This window comes from Delphinus delphis, chromosome 13, assembly GCF_949987515.2.
Source record: "Delphinus delphis chromosome 13, mDelDel1.2, whole genome shotgun sequence".
Lineage (NCBI taxonomy): Eukaryota > Metazoa > Chordata > Mammalia > Artiodactyla > Delphinidae > Delphinus > Delphinus delphis.
In genome coordinates, this window is record NC_082695.1 from 37,633,314 (window position 1) to 37,655,563 (window position 22,250).

Here is a 22,250-nt window from a genome sequence, read left to right on the forward strand (position 1 = left end):
TGCTAACAGAGTTCTGTTGATCCCCATCAGTTACAGGAACGTGTTCACTCTGGGATAATTCATTTGTATATGTTTCTATATAATTCAATAATTAAAAGCAAACTTTGGTTTTGCACAGCAAAGGAAACCATAAACAAAGCGAAAAGACAACAGGAGAAAATATTTGCAAATGATGCAACAGACAAGGGCTTAATTTCCAAAATATACGAACAGCTCATACAGCTCAACAACGAAAAAACAAACAAGCCAATCCAAAAATGGGCAGGGACTTCTCTGGTGGTCCAGTGGGTAAGCCTGCACACTCCCAATGCAGGGGGCCTGGGTTTGACCCCTGATTAGGGAACTAGATCCCACATGCATGCCGCAACTAAACAGTCCACATGCTGCAACTAAGAAGCCCGCGTGCAGCAACTAGGAAGTCCAGATGCCACAACTAAGGATTCCGCATGCCGCAACAAAGATCCTGCATGCTGCAACTAAGACCCAATGCAGCAAAAACTAAATAGTATAAATAATAATAAATTTTTTTAAAATAATAATACCTTTAAAAAAAGTCTACAAATAACAAATGCTGGAGAGGGTATGGAGAAAAGGGAACCCTCCTTACACAGTTGGTGGGAATATAAGCTGGTGCAGCCACTGTGGAAAACAGTATGGATGTTCCTCAGAAAAGTAAAAATAGAATTACCATATGATCCAGCAATTCTACTCCTGGACATATATCTGGACAAAACTATAATTCAAAAAGATACATACACCCCTATGTTCATAGCAGCACTGTTCACAATAGCCAAGACATGGAAACAACCTAAATGTTCATCGACAGCTGAATGGATAAAGAAGATGTGGCACATACATACAATGGAACACTACTCAGTCATAAAAAAAGAAAGAAATAATGCCATTTGCAGCAACATGGATACAACTAGAGACTGTCATACTAAGTGAAGTAAGTCAGAAACAGAAAGCCAAATACCATATGATATCACTTATATGTGGAATCTAAAATATGACACAAATGAACCTATCCCAGAAACAGAATCATGGACATAGAGAACAGACTGGTGGCTGCCAAGGGGGCGGGGGTTGGGGGGGGGGGAGTGGGAGGTTGCGGTTATCAGATGTAAGCTTTTATATACAGAATGGATAAAACAAGGTCCTACTGTATAACACAGAGAACTATATTCAATATCCTGTGATAAACCATAACGGAAAAGAATATTAAAAAACCAGAATATATGTATGTATAACCAAATCCCTTTGCTGGACAGCAGTAATTAACACAACACTGTAAATCAACTATACTTCAATAAAAAAAGCAAAAAACAAAAAACTTGGGGCAAAAGGAAAAGATAAGAATTTATAACTTATTTTTTAAATATTTATTTATTTTGACTACACCAGGTCTTAGTTGTGGCGTACGTGATCTTTAGTTGTGGCATGTGGGCTGCTTAGTTGCGGCAAGTGGACTACTTAATTGCAGCATGCAAACTCTTACTTGTGGCATGCATGTGGGATCTAGTTCCCCAACCAGGGATCGAACCTGGGCCCCCTGCATTGGGAGCACAGTGTCTTACCCACTGGACCACCAGGCAAGTCCCTTTTATAACATTTTTTAAAAAACATCTGAGCAATCTCATCTAATGAATAGAAAACAAGCAAAATCTCAGAATTAAATACTTTCATTCCTACATGAGAATAAATTAATGATCCAAGCATGCAACTTAAAAAATAATATAACAAGCCTAAGGAAAACAGAAATAAAACATTAATACAAACAAAAGTAGAACGAATCAGACAACTGAAAGAACTGAGTGAATAAATCTAATAGCTGATTCTGTGAAAAATACACAAACCTCTGGCAAGGTAATCAAAAGAGAAAAAGTAACTAATACGAAATAAAAATGGAGAAAAAAATAGATCCCAAAACAGAGTAACTCATATGCTAAAATAGTTTAAAGACATAGGGACAAATTCGTAGGAAAAAATAAATTACCAAAACTGACTCAAAAAGACACAGAAAATGGACATTTAAAATGCCCCAAAAAGGGCTTCCCTGGTGGCGCAGTGGTGGAGAATCCGCCTGCCAATGCAGGGGACACGGGTTCGAGCCCTGGTCCAGGAGGATCCCACATGCCACAGAGCAACTAAGTCCATACGTCACAACTACTGACCCTGCGCTGTAGAGCCTGTGAGCCACAGCTACTGAGCCCATGTGCTGCAACTACTGAAGCTTGCATGCCTAGAGTCCGTGCTCTGCAGCAAGAGAAGCCAACACAATGAGAAGCCCGTGCACCGCAACGAAGAGTAGCTCCCACTCGCCACAACTAGAGAAAAGCCCATGCGCAGCAGTGAAGAACCAACACAGCCAAAAATAAATTTATAAAAATAAATAAAATGCCCCCAAAAAAGCTGGGTCCAGCCAATTTTATTCTATCAATTCTAAGTTCTATCAAGAATAGATCATTCCTCTACAAATTTGAAAATGAAAGTAAAATAGCAGTCTAGTAATTGCTAATGAAAAGACTATTTTGTACTTACTAAGAGTTGGCTTGCCAGTCTCCAATAAGACACAAATACTGTCATGTGATACTGTATTTTACAAGTAACATAGAATTTTCAAGAGTAATTTTTATTATATACACTTTTCACTTTAGGTTCTAAATTTAGAACTCCCGCATTAAGATGAGGTTCCACTGTTGGGCAGCATCAAGCAAACCAGATTTTATCTGCAGGTATTGTTCTTGGCCCTCACTGCTTCTCTTCAGCTAATCCAGCCTGTTTCTCTTAAATGCGTTTTCTTTCTACTCTTCATCAGTATACATCCCACTCTCCAGAACCTGCCATACATTTGAGGATGAACTTCAGCATCTCCAACAGTAAAGCATCTTTCATGGAATTGTTCTCTTTTCTTTCATTCCTATTTTATCAGTTAGTGTCATTTTCCCAAAGACATACAACCCCATCCACATCATTCTGTATCGATTAAGTTAGTAAGTACAGGGACTTCCACCCTCTTACAACAACTTAGAATTCAAAATAGTTTACCTGGTTTCAAGAAAAATGGAAGCAACAAGATGAAATCTCCCTGCTTATAAAAAACTCAGAGAAGTTAACTCCAAAACATGAAAGAGAGCTCTCCTTGACGTAGAGGCTATAATAAGGAATCCCAGATGAAAAAAGTAAAGAGGAAGTCTTGGAAATAAGGCAAATCTGTCCCAACTAGCCACCCTCTATGACAGGGAGCTGCCCCAGCAAGCTACTCATTCAGATAATTTGCACTTGGGACACAAGAGAATACACTGCATAAGATAAGTACACCATCTTCAAAGAAATGAAGATCTATATATCCAAAGAGAACAAAGTTAAAGGACCAAACAGGAAAAAAAAAAAACCTTTAAATAAGAATACTTTGGAGCCTCAGAGAAATAAAAGCAGGAATCATATCCAAAACTTAAGAAAGGGAGATTTTATTAAAAAGAAGGTTGTGATAAATGAGCAGTTGTGAAACAAAGCTAACGTACAAATCAGTGAAATGTAAAACAGAACTGAGGCATTCTCCTAGAACACAGCACATAAAAATAAAAGTGCAGAGGAAAAAAAGACATTAGCAACAGATCCAAGAACCCCAATATTTAGAATATAAGAGGAAGGTAAAATAGAAGAGAAGCAATATCTGAAGAAATAATGGCTAAGAATGTCCCAGAGTTTAGGACAACAGTCCTCAGACTAAAAGCACCCACTGAGGGCTAAATGAGATAAATAAAAGAAAACCCACACTTAGGACTGTTGGAAAACGTTGAAAACAAAAATAAAGAGAAAACCCTAAAAGTTACTGACAAAAGATTAAGAATAGAGATTGATATCAGACCTCTCATCAGTAACCATGGGCACACTACAACAGTGGGGAAATAACTATGAATCTCTGAGGAAAAATAACTGACTTTAACGTTTCCCAGCAAAGCTGTTCTGAAACAGTACCCGTTTACTTGGTAGTCTTCCTCCATCAGACCTCCATCAGACCTCCAGTGCTCTGTCTTATGCACTGGCAGTATATTAGTGGCAATCTAGGCAACTTCATGTAAATACCTGACAAGTGTTCACTTCAGAGAAATTCGGAAAACCTTCAGTTACTCTCAGGTTTCTGCATGTCCCTTCTCTCTCCTCTCTACTGCTCAATTTTATCAAAGCATTTCACAAGCCAGTAGGGGAGAAAAAACCACACAGCATTCATAAAGCTAAGAATCCAAACTGTAGTTCAGAATTCCACCACATATTAATAACTGGCAATGTATGAATCAAAACAGATGTAATAAATGTAGTCAGAATTAAATTACATATTTTTTAAAGTTACACATTTATACTCACTGAAGAGAAGGGACCCTCATTTTATAGACTATTTGATATGTTCTCAAAACATGGATAACTGTTTACTGTAAATACAATAGTATAAAAACAAAGTTCTATTTCTTTTAAAAACCGTTACTCACTGGTATAAGGATAAACATACAACGTATGTGTTTCTAGACTAGAATCGAGAATCCAATCTTACTTTTTATTACATACATTATGGTCAATTAATTTTCAAAAAAGGTGCTAAGACAATTCAACAGGAAAGACTAGTCTTCTCAACAAATGGTACTGAAAGAACTAGACATCCGCATGCAAAAGAATGGGGAAAACTACCTCCCACCATACAAAAAAATCACCTAAAAATGGATCATAGACCTAAATGTAAGAGCTAAAACTATATAACTCATAAAAAAATTTTATGACCTAGAAATTAGGCAATGGTTTCTTACATATGACACCAAGAAAAAAAATTCAACTACATCAAAATTTAAATTTTCTGTGCTACAAGAATGCGGTCGAGAAAGTGAAAAGACAACTCACAAAATGGAAGAAAATATTCGCAAATTACCTGAAAAAGGACTTGTACCCAGAATATATGAAGAACACTTACAACTGAATAATAAAAAGACAAACCATTTAAAGCATAGGAAAAGGATATGCTGATCAGACATTTCTACAAAGATATACAAATGGCCAATAAGCACATGAAAAGATGCTCAACATCATTAGTCACTAGGTAAATACAAATGAGGGCCACAGTGAGATACCATTTCACCCTTAGGATGGCTATAATCAAAGACAGAGTCCCAAGATGGCAGCCACCATGAAGATGACTGCATAGATGTCAATGTTACATCTGAAGATCAACAAAAGATAAATGTGCACAGAATACAAGTAGAATCACAGTTAAAGGAAGAAACAGAATTAAAAAAGAAACAACTCCAAAATTTAGGAGATGCTTGTGAGGATATCACACTTGCAGATGACAACTGCTTAATGATATCTCATCAGATTAGTGATGTTTTCATTAGCCATTCTCAAGAAGAAACTTCAAGAAATGTTAGAAGAAGCAAAGAAAAATTTCCAAAAAGAAACTGATACCTTAGAATCCAGAGTGGAATCAATGCAGCAGGTGTTAGCAGATTTGAAAGTTTAGTTATATGCAAAACTGGAGAACAGCATAAACCTTGAAGCAGGAGAACGCTAAACATTTTACAATACTTTTAAAATGTTGCTCAACAGAGGTTACCATGTGACCGAGCAACCCACCCATAATCAAGAGAAATGAAAACAACTCATCTGCACAAAAACTTGTGCTTGAGTGTTCATAGCAGCATTATTCATAATAGCTAAAATATGGAAACAATCCAAATGTCCATCAACTGATGGATAAACAAAACATAGTATATCCATACAATGGAATATTATTCATCCATACAAAGGAATGAAGTATTGAATCATGCTACAACATGGATGAACGTAGAAAACATTATGCTAAGTAAAAGAAGCCAGTCAGCAAAAAGACCACGTACTGTATGATCCCATTAATATGAAATGTCCAGAATAGGCAAATCTGTAAGACAAAAAGTAGATTAATGGTTGCCTAGGGCTGGAGGTGGGAAAGGTATAAGGAGCGACTGCTAATGAGTATGAGGTTTCTTCTTGGGGGGCAGGGGAATATTCTGAAATTAGACCATGGTGATGGTTGCACAACCTTGTGAATATAATAAAGACCATCTAATTGAACATGTTAAAAGGGTGAATTGTACGATAAATGGATTATATCACGATAAAGCTGCTAATATATATATATATATATATATATATATATATATGACATAAAACAATCTCTCTTCTGTCTTACCTTTTAAGGGCATCTTTGAGTTCAGGTACAGAACGAATACACTGAACTGTAGCATTCATGTAACAAGTGTTACCAAGGTTTGTCAATCCACATGGTAATTCCATCTGATAAGGAAAAGGATTAAATCATTTTTAAAAGATGACACAGCATATATAAATCACTAAACACACTGAAGCAAATACAATTTACCAACTCATACCAATTTATTCTACCTTAACAATGTTTTATTTCCCTAACAAAAAATTTTACTTGCATCATGCGGACAATCATCCTGTTTTAATTCCCTTCTTAAAAATAAGAAAACAATCATATCAGTTCTGCCTCATCTGCAGGTTTATCACTGGAAGAGGGTAACAAAATATATACAGAAACACTTCAAAAAAATGAATGGTACTATATAAATGCTGGGTAGTAAAAATAATAATAATATTTGACAAGTGTGTGTTGGCCAGTTTCTAAACCAACACTGCATTTAAATTAAGGATAAACTGTATATTTTCAACATGGAAGGTTTTAAGAATTTAAATATCCCAGCATTTAAACTATTTAACTTCTTTGAGCCTGTTTTCCCATAAAATAACAGTAAACATTTAAATAGCACTATCTGCCAGACACATATTTATTACAGATATTCACTGACTTTATAATGAATTATTCAATTAAAATAGGATTCCTTGAGCCAATTTCAAAGATAAAACTTTTATTTACTGCTAATAACATCTATCTTAATATTGATTAAATCTTCAAAACATGTAGATGCTTTCTGAAAGGCATCTTACTAACTGTATTTCTTAAAAGTAGTGATCAAATATATAAAATGTGGTATGTCTTACAGCAGATGCTAACTGTTCTTCTGTCATGTCTTCTACGAAGACAGTTTTAGCTGAGGGTTCCTCAGGAAGAGCATCTGCTGACCCCATCATTAGTAAAGTCATTCCCTGTGTAAAAAAAAATTAATTTCATGAAAATGCTGAAAAGTTGATCACGTTTATGTGCAATGAAAGAAGCCAGACACAGAAAAACACATGTTGCATGCTTCTATTTGCTAGAAAAGGTAAATCTAGAGAGACACAAAGTAGATTAGTGGTTGCTAGAAATGAAGGTGAGAATAGGGAGTGTCTTTAAATGGGAACTCATTTCTTTCTGGGGTGATGAAAATATTCCAAAATGAGACTGTGGTGAAGGTTACACAACTCTGTAAATACATTAAAGATCACTGAACTGTTAAAAAAAAAAAAAAAAAGTACTAGGGTGGCTGCCTCAGGCCACAGGTCATCTGCTTATCTGAAAAGGGGTATAAGGAAACTTCTTAGAATAGTGGAACTTCTTTATCTTGACTGTGGTAGTGGTTTCATGACTGTATAAAGTTAACCAAATCCATCAAACTCTCACACTAAAGTAGGTGAATCTTACTCTCTATATACTATACGTCAATAAAGCTAACAGAAAAAACACAGTCACAAAGAAAGCTGAGAATGTTTTCAATATTGGAAAGGAGAGAATTCTTCAAATGATCATTAATATTTTGTGGCATCATTTCTCCCCATAACACACTAAGCACTGATAAGATTCTTTCTATGAAAGTCTACTGTGAAATGTAACCATTATTTACATTTGAATAGAAATATTTTGAAAGCATTGAAATCTCCATTATTAGAAAATATCAAACCAAACATATAAATTAGTTCAAAATATCTAATTTTATAATTCTACACATTATTAACTTAAGGGAATACTTATATTCAGTACAGATACACCATTCCATACAATAGAAGAACAATAGAGACACTGTCACCTTAAGTCTCATAATCCTGAAATGTGAACATCTTATTCAATATCTTTCTGGAAGACAAAAACATCTGAGACAAAGACAGAGGGTAGAGAGGTTTAAAAGAAAAAAAAAGGCCAGAAGGAGAAATTTTTTTTAAAAAAAGGACAATAAAATAAAAATATCTAGACGAAGATTAAAATTAGTAAATTAATAAGGTCACCAAACTCATAGTCTTATGGGTACCTATGTTCAAATCCAACAATCTTCATTCTATCACCTATTATTTTTATTTAAACTTTCTATAAGATAATAGCAAAGCAGTACTAAGCTATCACTAAAGAATCTTTCTTAAAAGACAACTGTCGGGCTTCCCTGGTGGCGCAGGGGTTAAGAATCCACCTGCCAATGCAGGGGACAAGGATTCGAGCCCTGGTCTGGGAAGATCCCATATGCCCCAGAGCAACCAACACTGTGTGCCACAACTACTGAGCCTGCGCTCTAGAACCTGTAAGCCACAACTACTGAGTCCATGTGTCACAACTACTGAAGCCCGTGTGCCTAGAGCCTGTGCTCCGCAACAAGAGAAGCCACCGCAGTGAGAAGCCCGCGCACTGCAACGAAGAGTAGCCCCCACTTGCCACAACTACAGAAAAGCCCGCACGCAGCAACAAAGACCCAACACAGCCAAAAATAAAATAAATACATTAAAAAAAAAAAAGACAACTGTCTCAGGAAAACCAAATATCTGAGGAATATACTAGCAACAGTCAGTTAGAAAATACAACAGAAAAGAAAGAATACCAACAAATATCTAAGAGTAAACATAACAAGAAATATGTAATACTTTAATAAGAAAACTATAAAGCTTTACTTAGGGATATTAAAAAACACCTAAAGAAACTGAAAGACACGAAAGATTTCTGGAATAGAAAAATTATGTAAAGATGTGATTCCAAACTATCATATAAATTTAACAAAATTCCTTTCTGAAACTTTACAAAATGTTTCATTCATGTAGCAAATTCATACCCATGACAACAGCTAAGAAATTTCTGAAAAAGAAGAAAGACTAAAAACAACAATACCTTTAAAATTATTAAGAAAATAGATTACAAAATGAAGAATGCTGAGGACAATAATTTAGAAAAAAAATACTTTGAGTTCTCCACCTCATGATATGCCACACCCAAAATGAATTAGAAACTGAAGATTTAAACGTAAATAAAATGAAACAAATAATTACAAAACATTTGTTTATTTTCTAAAAAGTCTTACTGTTTTTGGAAGATTTTCTAAAATTGACATAAAAGATGAAAGGACTCATGTCTCTAGTCTATAACTATATAAATCTTAAAAACTTGCCCATTACCACAATCAAAATTTTAAAGGACAAACTTAAAAAAAAAATCACTATATATAGGCACAATAGAAAAACAGGCAATAGAGATAAGTAGAAAGCCAACAAAAAAGGCTTAAAATTAAATTAAATATGCTTCCACCTTAAGAAGCTAGCAGAAGTATATATTAAAATCAAAGTAAAAGGAGGAAATGAAGCAAAGAGGGGAAATCAATAAAATAATAAATAAACAAGCAAAAGTTAACTCTTTGTACTGGGGAGAAAAAAGTATCAATGAAACTTTACAACCTCTGCCTAGATGATAAAGACAATAAGCAAGAAATCACAATTTGCTAATACGGGGGCTGGGGGAGGGGTGGAACGACAGAACTACAGATTCTAGAATCTGTAGGATATCCTGTAAGAATGTAGTATGACAATCAATCCAACAATTTAAGCTAAACAGACCAATTCCTTAAAAGACACTACCAAAACCGGTGTAAAGAAAATATAACATCTGAATAATCCTACATTTACTAGACTCTAAATTCTGAATTAAAAGTCTTCCCACCAAGAAAGCTCCAAGCCCAGAGAACTTCACTAGAGAATTCTATGAGACACTATATGTGTGTGTGTGTGTGTGTGTGTGTGTGTGTATATATATATATATATATATAAACTCTTTCAGAAAAGAGGAGAGGTATGAATGCTTCATAACTCATTTTATACGGTCAGCATTACACTGATAGCAAAAATCAAACAAAGACAGTTCAAGAAAACTACAAACCATCTCTCACAAAAAAGAGACACAAAAATACTTAACAAAATACTACCAATAGAATCCACATTATATAAAAAGGAAAATATATAATGACCAAGTGGTTTACTATTTCGAAAAAGGCAGTGTAGTTCATCACACTGAGATTAAAGGATTTAAAAAGAAAAATTTCAATATATATAGAAAAAGTATTTGCCAAAACTCAACTCCCATTCATGATAACTCTCAGCAAACTAGAAATAGAAGAGAACTTTCCTCAACCTGATGAACATCTGTAAAAAACCTGTAAAATTCTACAATGGGCAAAACTACCCTATATATGTGTAGCTGTAGTCTCAAAAAAGAGGAAAGAGAAGGACAGAAAAAATAAAGAAATAGCTAAAGATTTTCTAAATTTAATAAAAACTATAAACACACAGATCCAAGAGGTTTAAGCAGAATAAACATAAAGAAAACCTGACCAAAACAAATTGCTGAAAACCAATAATGAGAAAAATCTCAAAAGCACCCAGGGAAAAAAGGACACATTACATGCAGAGGAACAATGATAAGAATGACAGCAACTGTACAAATGAGAAGACATCTTTCAAGTATTGAAAGAGTGTTAATCTAGAATTTAATACCAATCAAAAATGTTTTTCAAAAATGAAATGAAACCAAGAGCTTTTCAGAAAAACAAAAGCAGAGAAAACTCATAGATAGGCTCTGCAAAAAATGTAAAAAGGAAGTTCTCCAGGCAGAAGAAAATGATACCAGATGGCAATTTGGATCTGGATCCAAAGGAAGAGCACCAGAAATGGTAAATATGGGTTTTCTACGTTTTTTAATCTCTTTAAAGGATAAATGACTATTTAAAGCAAAAGTAGCAATGTAGAAAGTAAAAATAATAGCAATGTAGTATGGAGTTTCTAACAGGTAGAAGTAAACTATATATATGTATGACAACAACAGCACAAAGCAGGGAAATGGAAATACACTGTTGTAATAGTCTTATACTATGCCTGAAATCACTCGTTATAGATACATAATATAAACCCTACAACAGCAATTCAGAAACATCAAACATCATCATAGGACCCTTTAATACCAACAGTTGGCAAACTTTTCCTATTAAAGGCCATATAATAAATATTTTAGAATTTCTGGGCCACATACCATCTTTGTTGCAACCCCACCCTTTGTTTTCAACCCCACCCCTTTAAAAATATAAATATCATTCCTAACTTGCAGGCCTTACAAAAACAGGCTGCAGGCCAGATTTGGCTCAGAGTTCACAGTTTGATGACTCCTGCTTCACATTCTTAAAAATTGAGAACTTCTGTTATGTAGTTCTCAATATTTACCGTATTAGAAATTAAAACTGAGAAATTTTAATAATATTCATTCAAAAACAATAAACCCACTTAAAGATAATTAACATTTTATGAAAGATAATTATATTCTCAAAACAAAACTAGTGAAGACTGATATTGTTCTACATTTTTTCAAATGTCTTTAATGTTTGACTTAAGAGAAAACAGTGGATTTTCATATTTGTTTCTGTATTCAATCTGCTGCAGTATCACATGTCCCACAACCTCTGAAAAATTACTGTACATAATCAACAATAGAAAAGGCAAATAAAATCTTAATGTCAACATGAAAATACATTTTTTAAATATGAAAACAGTTTTGATCTCAAGGATTCCTTGAAAGAGTCCTGGGTACTGCCTGGAGTTCCCGGGATACACTCAGAGAACTGTTACCCTAGAGAAATCATTAAAACTCTGGGAATGGAGGGGAGAATGGAAAATGACTGTTAATGAACACAGGGTTTCTTTTTGGATAATGATATGTTTTAAAACTAGACAGTGCTGATGGTTGCACAACTCTATGAATATAGCAGAACACACTGAAATGAACATTTTAAAGCGCTGAATTTCATAGTCAGTGAATTTTCTCAGAAAACTTATTATAAAAGCATAAATAACAAAAGAGAGATAAAGCAAAGTCAGAGATAAACACAAAATTAAAAATAATCGAAAAGAAGGCAGCAAAAGAACAATGAGACAGAAAACAAATAGCAAGATGGTAAATTAAACCCAAACATGTAGATAATAACACTGAACATAAGTGGTCTAAAGGTTCCAATTACAAAGCAGAGATTGTAAGACTGGATAAAAAAGCAAGACCCAAGTATATGCTAACCTAAAAAAATCCATTTTAAACAAAGACACAGATGTATTAAAAGCAAAAGGATGGGAAAATACATGAAACGCAAACAATAATTAAAAGAAATATGGTGTAGCTTTATTAAAATCAAAGTAAAACTGAGAGCAAAGAATATTACCAAGGATAAAGAGGGACAGTTCACTGTGATGAAAGGTCAATTCATCAAGATTTAACAATCCTATATATGCATGCACCTAATAACAGAACTTGAAAATACACAAAACAAAACTGATACAACTGAAAGGAGACATAATCAAATCCACAATAATAGTTAGAGATTACAACACGCTTGATAAAAGAAGTAGACAGGGCTTCCCTGGTGGCGTGGTGGTTAAGAATCTGCCTGCCAATGCAGGGGACACGGGTTCGAGCCCTGTTCCAGGAAGATCCCACATGCAGCAGAGCAACTAAGCCCGTGCGCCACAACTACTGAGCCTGTGCTCTAGAGCCTGTGAGCCACGACTACTGAAGCCCACGTGCCTAGAGCCTGTGCTCCGCAACAAGAGAAGCCACCACAATGAGGAGCCCACGCACCACAACAAAGAGTAGCCTCTGCTCACCACAACTAGGGAAAGCCCGCACCCAGCAACGAAGACCCAACGCAGCCAAAAATAAATAAATAAAATAATTCAAAAAAAAAAAGGTAATGGGTTTGCTATTGCTACTTTTAAATGAATAATATGTTTAATTTCTCAGCCTTAATTTCAAATACAATAAATATCGACATAACCCATATATATGAAATTCTTTGGGGTTAAAAAATAATTTTTGAGGGCTTCCCTGATGGCGCAGTGGTTGGGGGTCCATCTGCCGATGCAGGGGACATGGGTTCGTGCCCCGGTCTGGGAGGATCCCGCATGCCGCGGAGTGGCTGGGCCCGTGAGTCATGGCCGCTGAGCCTGCGCTCCGCAACGGGAGAGGCCGCAACAGTGAGAGGCCCGTGATTCATGGCCGCTGAGCCTGCGCATCCGGAGCCTGTGCTCCGCAGCGGGAGAGGCTGCAACAGTGAGAGGCCCGCGTACCGCAAAAAAAACACAATAATTTTTGAGAGTGTAAAGAGGTCACAAAGACCAAGAAATCTAAGAACTGCACATGCCAAAAATGCAAGGTTTAATAGTTAAAAATCACTGAGACTAGCCAGATTACCAGAATAAAAGAGAAAAATCATATGATCCTTTTAATCAGCAGAAAAGTACTTAAAATTCAAGAGCCATTCATAACTTAAAAGGTCTTAGTGAACTAGGAAATGACAAAGATGTCCACTCCCATCACTTTCTATTCAATGCTGTATTAGAAGTCCTAGCCAGTAAAGTAAGGCAAAAAAAGAAGTAACAGCCGTAAAGACTGGAAAGGGAAAAGTAAAACTGCCTCTATTTGCAAAGAGCATGCTTACTTACATAGAAAACCCCATGGAATCTACAAAAAAACTACTGGAACTAGAAAGTGAATTTGGCAAGGTCACAGGTTAAAAATAAACTGTATTTTTTTTTTTTTTTTTTTTTGCGGTACGCGGGCCTCTCACTGTTGTGGCCTCTCCCGTTGCGGAGCACAGGCTCCGGACGCGCAGGCTCAGTGGCCATGGCTCATGGGTCCATCTGCTCCGCGGCATGTGGGATCTTCCCAGACCGGGGCACGAACCCGTGTCCCCTGCATCGGCAGGCGGACTCTCAACCACTGCACCACCGGGGAAGCCCTATAAACTGTATTTTTATAATCTAGCCATGAACATTGGAAAACAATTTTTTTTTTAAAGTATCATTAAATAGCCAAGAAATGTTAAGTTCCAGAATCTAACAAAAATCGTGCAAGCTCTCTACACTGAAAAATTATAGAACTGAGCTAAGAGAAATGGAGAAGTACACCTTATTTAAGGATTTCAGTACTCAATACCTTTAAGATGTTCATTCTCCCCAAACTGAACTACAGATTCAATGCAACCTAAACAAAATTCCAGGAGTCCGTTTGCTGGAATTGACTAATTCTAAAATTATAAGGAAATGCAAGGGAGTTAAAATATTCTTGAGGAAACAGAAAAAGTTGGAGAACTTACATTATCTTATTTCAAGACTTATTATAAAGCTTTAGTAATCAAGACCATGTAGTACTAGTATAAGGTTAATCAAATATATCAATGAAACAAGAGTCCAAAAATAAACCAACAAATGATTTTCAAGAAAGACTCTGACATAAATCAATGAGAAAAGGAAAATATTTTCAACAGATAGTGCTGGAACAACTGGATATACAGACAGAAATAAAGGCATTTGGAATACATTTTGTGTAATAATTAGGGAACTGCATTATAACTAGTGTTCTTAAGATAATACTTACATTTTTTATTTTGATGTTTCCCCAATCATCATCCTGTTTTAAAGACAAATAATAAACATTTAACCACCCCCATATAATCCAAACATAATCTAAAAATCAACTAATTTTATATTTCTACTTCAAAATAGAAATTGTCTATATGCAGATTTTGCTTAAAATTACTGTAATCAAAAGTATTTTTTAAAAAACAAAAAACAAATGCAGTCCTAAAACTAGTAAGTCTAACAATTGTTCAAACTACATAAGATACAATCTAAAAGGCAGTAAACTTGGCAGCACCAAAAGTACTGAAACACTTGACTGATGACAGATGCTAATTTTTTGCATATTTGGAACCAGCAGAGCTAATAACTAGCGTATGTTTGACAAGAATAAAGAATAACTTCAGAAATGAAATAAGGTCTACATAATTAGGGTGATTATATAATCACCCAAATCAAGAGACTCTTGAGAATCAAAGTGCTACTAAAAATTATACCAGGAGAGTAAACAAGACTACCCAAGGCAAACTAACCCTTAATAGTATTTGCTGCATCCACAAATGTTTCTCAAGTCCTACATTTCACATCTATGAATCAATTAACAAATACTTTGACTTCAGTATGTTCAATTTAAATCAAGTTTTTTTGGAAATGCCATGATTGGTCCACAGATATTTTGGCAGCTAAAAGCCCTTCCCTTCAGGGGATGGTCAGTTCCATATCACTCCTTCCTTTTTACTGAAGGTACCAGGCACTCAATACACCTCCCTTTGGTGGTGCCACTATTTCTTTTTGGGCATCCTGCTTCAAAGTAGAACAGTAAGTTTCTAAATGCCCTTCTCAGTTTAAGGGCTATTACTGCTAATCATAAGGAATGATAATTATAAATGTCTCCTCAAATAATGCCTCCTCCTACTTATCCAAGGTCACACAAAGCTGGGAAATGAACCCAGATCTGCTTGACTTGTAAATCACATGTTCTTTTGGTGCCTTACTATATGTTACTTAAGCCTCTCTGATGCTCAGTAAAATATGTAAAATACATTTACTTTCCTCATTTTTAATATACATACATTTGACAATTACAGAAAACAAAAACCTGGCACAGAGTAAGTATTCAGTAAGTGGTAGCTATTAGTCATAGTTTCATTTAATTCACATTTTTCTGTAACTCTCCACAGTATACCACCAGTACACAGTTCAGCACAAATTACGTTACCAAGTTCACTAATGACCAGAAGCTCATACTGCAACTTGAGGGGAAACAATGTTTCTTCACCAATATCTGTTTTACGGCCCAGCTAACAGGGGTAGCCAATCCTTATCTCTAAAGTTAATTAGAGCTCTTTAGCATTTCACATCTAACTCTTGAAGAAAGTGTATTTTAAAAACTATACTTATGGGCTTCCCTGGTGGCGCAGTGGTTGGGAGTCCGCCTGCCAATGCAGGGGACACGGGTTCGTGCCCCGGTCCGGGAAGATCCCACGTGCCGTGGAGCGGCTGGGACCGTGAGCCGTGGCCGCTGGGCCTGCGCGTCCGGAGCCTGTGCTCCGCAGCAGGAGAGGCCACGGCAGTGAGAGGCCCGCGTACCACAAAAAAAAAAAAAAACGTATATAGTATTACAAACAATAATAAAGAAAATACCTTCACATCTTTTCTGTGGCCCTTCATCAATGATACTGGTAAGCTTGGACTCTTAACTGTAATCAATGTGATCCTTCCAAGGGAACTAATGGAAAACTTAAATTCCCTCTCTTTTAAACAAAAATTCCTTTCCTCCCATCTCCAGGCAGATGTTAGATAGTGATTACTTCTAAGAGAAAGGGGCTCCTTTTAATGGTAGGATGCAAGAAAGGCCAAAGGAAAAACTAACAGTTTTCTAGTATTCCAGAACCAGGGCCTTAGTAAATTTGGTACATTCGCATGTATATACAAAAACACATTGTGTAGTAGCCTTTAAAAAATAAATTTACCATACTGTTCCACATTTTTAACAGAGATAAAATTTCTAACCCCATAACTGAAAATTACTAAGGAAATACAAATAGACTTTTTTAGTCTATACAAAATGAAATACTTTTAACACACATTCATAAGAAAAAAATTCAAACACAGATAAATGGAAAGTGCCCCAATCCCCTGACCTCCAGAGATAATCACTGATAAAATGCATTTTAAAATCAAAATTTTAATGATGCTTTATAATATAGTGTTTTGAAATGGCTACAATGTTCCTTCCTTAAACTAACATGAATAAGAGTTTTAATACCACAGACTATATACTCTCACCAAATAAAAAATACCTTAAATGCTGCATTTTCTGGTGCTAGTTATTTTCACTAGTACATAATGAAAATCTGGACTAAATTTTACCTTCAATGTTCCTCCTTTCACCATAACCTTCTGTCTGGCCGGCTGGACTCCAGTCAGTGCAAAAAGCTGAGCCTTGAACACCATCGGAGGTTCATCAGTATTCAGTTCTACACCTTCAAATTTCTCCTTTCCCCATTTCACAGTAACTGCAAACAAACCATAATTTGTTTTTTAATTTACAAAATAACAAGACTTAAGATTTAGAAGATCCTTAGGGAACTATTAGGCTAGTTCTTAAAAGCCAAACTATGTCATTAATCTTTTTACACACCTAAGGCCTACCAAATCAGGGATGAAGTGAATGCAACAGATCTTGGATAAAATTTAACTGGATCTAATCCAACTTCTCATTTGATAAATAAGGAAATTGAGACTTAAAAGAAGCTGATTGATTAATGTCACAAAACCAGTCAGTAAATATACAGGGCTTCTGAATCCTACTCCAATAGTATCTGCAAAATATGACCACACTGAAACACTTCCCAAAATAAAGTTCACAGACTTCAGAATGTGTTTATTTAAACAATCATTAAAATCAGTTGAATATTACATACTGCTGAAATAGAGAGGGGAAAGAAAGGCTAGAGTATTTTGAGAAGAAAAAATATTCTTGGGAAAATAAAGCACACTGAAAACAGGTTAAGGAATATAGATCCCGGATTATAGGAAGAAAGGTGTAGAAGAACTGAAAGGTCTGCCTCCTGAGCAAGAGGTGGTCAAATATTAAGAAGAATCCAAAAATATAGCTAAATTATTAAAAATTATAGAAATCCTACTTCACAGCCATTCAGATGGCTACAACAACAAAACCACAGAAGATAACAAGTGTTGGCAGGGATGTGGGGAAATTGGAACACTTGTGCATTGCTCTGGGAATATAAAAATGGTACCGCCACTGTGACAGAAAGTATGGTGGTTCCTCAAAAATCAGGCATAGAATTACTACTATGTGATCCAGCAATTCCATTTCTAGGTATATACCCAAAAGTATGGCAACCAGGGAATCAAACTGATATTTGTATACCCATGTTCCTAGCAGCATTATTTCACAATAGCCTAGAAATGGGAGCAACCCAAGTGCCCATCAACAGTGGAATATATATACAATGGACATTAATCAGCCTTAAAAAAATAATGAAATTCTGACACATTCTACCACATGGATGAACCTTGGAGACATTATGCTAAGTGACACAAGCCAGTCACAAAAGGACAAATACTGTATGATTCTACTTATGTGAGGTACCTAGAGTGGTCAAATTCCTAGAGACAGAAAGAAGAATGGGGGTTGCCTGGAGGCTGGGGGAAATGGAAACAGGGGTACAGAGTTTCATTTTAGGAACGGGAAGAATTTCTAGAGGTGGGTGGTGATGATGGCTGCAGAGCAATCTGAATGTACTCAATGTTAAAAACTGTGCACTTAAAACTGTTTAAAACTACACTTTATGTTACATATATTTTACCACAATAAAAAAATTTCAATCTTATAAAATAGCTAACTTTTGAAATATGTTAACATAAACAAACTAGGGAATTCCCTGGCGGTCCAGTGGTTAGGACTCCATGCTTTCACTGCCCAGGGCCCGGTTTCAATCCCTGGTCAGGGAACTAAGATCCCACAAGCCATACAGCACAGTCAAAAATAAATAAATAAACAAACAAACAAACTCACTCACTCAAGGATGTACACAGTTTTTTCCACTGAAAACTTTATACCTACTCAAAATGAGAATCCCATAATTAATAGTTGTCTAATTTCTCTGATTACTAAAATCAGAATATAAAAAAGTGACCCTGACTCCAAATCCCTATTCTTTCACTAGTTCAATTAACGTGTTAGTGTTCATTCAATGATAAGCCCAGTAACAAGGATTAGGGAGACTCTCTGTGAACTCACAGTTTAATAAAGGAGAGAGGGAAAAAGGTTAAAATAATTAACAATACAATATAAATATTACAAATGCTAGAGGAGCACAGTGGAATGCTTCATGAGGGAGGAAGGATTCTCTGGAGAAAGTGTTAACTGTGAGTTACCACTATCAACTTTGAGTCTCAAAGAAAAAATCAGGTGTTAGAGAATAAGAATAAAAGCATTCTTGGAAAAGACACTCAAAAGCATAAAGCAGCATGGTGTCCTCTGAGATACAAGTAATTCCCAGAGTGAAGGGGAAGCAGCTGAAAAAGGAGAAACTGACCAAAGATCAAATCAGGGAAGATAACATAAGTCACGTTAAAACATACAGGCTTTAGGTTGTACAAAATGTGCAGCCCCTGAAAGGTTTTCATAAAGGCCACTTTGGTCTGGTTTGAACATTAGAACACTCTAGCAGCAGCAGAGAAAATACTGGTTTGAAGGGGGAACGACTACAATCATTGAGACAAACCAGAAACATATAACAATAGTACAAACAAAAGAGGGAGGACTAAATCAAAACTGTATTAGAAATAATGAAGACGAATCTGAAATTTATTTAGCTGTGTCACCATGGGCAAGTTAAACTTTTTGCTTACCCATAAACCAGGGGTTCCCAACCCCAAGGCCACGGACCATACCACACCATGGCCTGTTAGGAACCGGGCCGCACAGCAGGAGGTGAGCAGCAGGTGAGGGAAAGAAGCTTCTTCTGTATTTACAGCCGCTCCCCACGGCTTGCGTTACCGCCTGAGCTCCACCTCCTGTCAGATCAGTGGCAGCATTAGATTCTCATAGGAGCACAAACCCTACAGTGAACTACGCATGCGTGGGATCTAGGTTGCACGCTCATTATGAGAATCTAATGCCTGATGATCTGAGGTGGAGCTGAGACAGTGATGCTACCGCTGGGGAGCGGCTGCAAATACAGATTATCATTAGCAGACAGATCTGACTGCACAGAGACCATAATAAATCAACTGCTTGCAGACTCATATCAAAACCCTATCAGTGAGTGGGAAGTGAAAACAAGCTCAGGGCTCCCACTGATTCTGCATTATGGAGAGTTGTATAATTATTTCGTTATATATTACAATGTAGTAATAATAGAAATAAAGTGCACAATAAATGTAATGTGCTTGAATCATCCCGAAACCATTCCTCCCCAACCCCTCCCCGGGACTGTGGAAAAACTGTCTTCCACGACTGGTCTCTGGTGCCAAAAAGGTTGAGGACCGCTGCCATAAAGGAGAATTATACTAGTACCACGGGACTATGTTGAAAATTAAAACAAAGCAACATGTATAAAAAACATTAGCTTTGGGCTTCCCTGGTGGTGCAGTGGTTGAGAGTCCGCCTGACGATGCAGGGGACACGGGTTCGTGCCCCAGTCCGGGAAGATCCCACATGCCGCGGAGTGGCTGGGCCCGTGAGCCATGGCCGCTGAGCCTGCGCGTCCGGAGCCTGTGCTCCGCAACGGGAGAGGCCACAACAGTGAGAGGCCCGCGTACCGCAAAAAAAAAAAAAAAAAAAAAAAAAAACATTAGCTTTGTACCAGACAAAAAAGTGTTCGCTAATTTTTACAGCACTTCTTCTTAAACACGTAAGTGTCTGGACGTTTAATTTTCTATCAAAACTTATGACAGTACTTAAGATGTTCTTGTTTTAATACAGGGCTTTTTGCAGAATCTGAAAATACAGATTCTCAATATGGAGATGTCAAAGGAAGAAACCTTAGAAATCTACTTCAATTCCCTCATTTTGGAAATGAGGAAAAGATCTGATTAAATATTTAAGATGGAACTCAATTTCTAAGAAAGTTTGGTGAGTACAGGCATTTTTTGAGGGGAACAAACTACCTGTGTGTGCTTAAGTATTAGCATACACAGGTATTTACCGCCGTTACTTCATTAATGCCACTTAAATTCTATACTGCATAAACAGAATATTTCAAGTACCATTCTACTGTTCCATTGTTGCGGCCTTAGAAAAAGAGGTTGAGCAATCATTATTAAAGCATTTGGGGACACACAGTTTTGAAAGCATTAGCCTGCTGTGGCCCCCTTTGCCTGGCAAAGCAATAAAGCTATTCTTTTATACTTCACCCAAAAAAACAAACAAAAAATCATTATTAAAGCATTCAAGATTCTAGAACATCGAGAATCCATGTCGAGTTTAAACATTATTTTGTTTGATGTCATTCTTTGAAAACGCTGAATCTTCAATAAAGGAATTATGATACAGTGTCAAGGATGGCCAATGAATCACACATCCATAGCCAACTGGAGCCACCACATACACTTTAGGGGCCATTTTGAATTACACTAGGAGACAGCAAGGTCCATTAACTCGGTAAAAACATGATCCCTGGCCAACCCCTCGGACTGCCATCACGCAAAAAAACCCTGTCAAACGCCAATCAAAAGGAAATGATACCCGCGACCATTTGCATTCCTTTACCTCTCAAAGCTAACACTGTGCTTCGGACACAGAAACACAAAACAGTGTCTGATGAAATGAAAATGAAGCAAAAAGCTCGCAATCTGCCTCGGGATAAAAATGAAATTGGTACAAACGGGGTGGTGGCAGCAAGGGGTAAGCGAAGGGAGGCTATGGAGGGAAACCCCCAGAACGAGGAAGGAAGGAAGGCTTAACCTCACATCTCTGGTCCCTCCATCACTCCCTTACCGAGGCTTCCCCTCCTGGCCGCTCCCTTCCACGGCTACGGCTACCACTGAAGAGGTTCAGGAAATGCCACTGCACCTCCAGCCTGGTCCCTGCTGCCCCGGGACACAACCTCACCCTACCCCGCACGCGAGGACAGAGACAGAACTATTCTGCAGAGTCACCACTCGGAGGGGCGGACGCTCGCTGCTTCCCCACCTCCCCTCCGGCTCCCACCCCACGCACGCGGTGGCCCAGGAGGGGCACGGCTCCCTCGCGTTGCAGGGCCCGGAACTCGCAGGGAGAGAGAAAGGGGCCAGGGTCCCCTCCACGCCGCGGAATCCCCGCCCCGTGCTCAGCGGGGCACCCGCCCTGCAGGCCAGGCCTACACAGAGGCCTAGCCCCGGGCGGGACTGCGGAGCACGAGACGAGGAGGGCGCTCACCGGAGTAGAGCGGCATGGCAGGGCGCGCTAGGAGGCGGCGGTGGCGCAGGAAGGCTGGGCCTGCAAGAGCAGCGAAAGGAAAGGGCCGCAAAGAAGCTGTGGCGGCGGCCGAGGCGGAGGCGCGGTAGTGGCGGCAGACTCAGTGCGACAAGAGCCTCATTCAAACCGGCCACTGGCGATGACGCAGCAACACGCCGTCCGCCGGCCGAGCCACAGGGCGTCTGAGGGGAGG

General features: G+C 37.5%; 1 protein-coding gene across 3 annotated transcripts in view; it reads right to left on the minus strand.

The window, feature by feature from the left end:
* USP14 (ubiquitin specific peptidase 14) overlaps positions 1 to 22,221 on the minus strand; it is a 47,220-nt gene extending 24,999 nt beyond the window's left edge. For 2 of the 3 annotated variants that reach the window (XM_060028764.1, XM_060028762.1), the window contains exons 1-6: positions 22,019 to 22,221; positions 19,510 to 19,674; positions 16,999 to 17,144; positions 14,645 to 14,677; positions 7,051 to 7,155; positions 6,218 to 6,321 (exon numbers count right to left, since the gene is read on the minus strand). In XM_060028764.1, coding sequence (XP_059884747.1) covers positions 6,218 to 6,321; positions 7,051 to 7,155; positions 14,645 to 14,677; positions 16,999 to 17,144; positions 19,510 to 19,674; positions 22,019 to 22,034 — 569 coding nt within the window. In that variant the 5' untranslated portion in view covers positions 22,035 to 22,221. The remainder of the gene's footprint in view (positions 1 to 6,217; positions 6,322 to 7,050; positions 7,156 to 14,644; positions 14,678 to 16,998; positions 17,145 to 19,509; positions 19,675 to 22,018) is intronic. The other variant, XM_060028765.1, reaches the window with a different exon arrangement.
* Between the last annotated feature and the right edge of the window lie 29 nt (positions 22,222 to 22,250).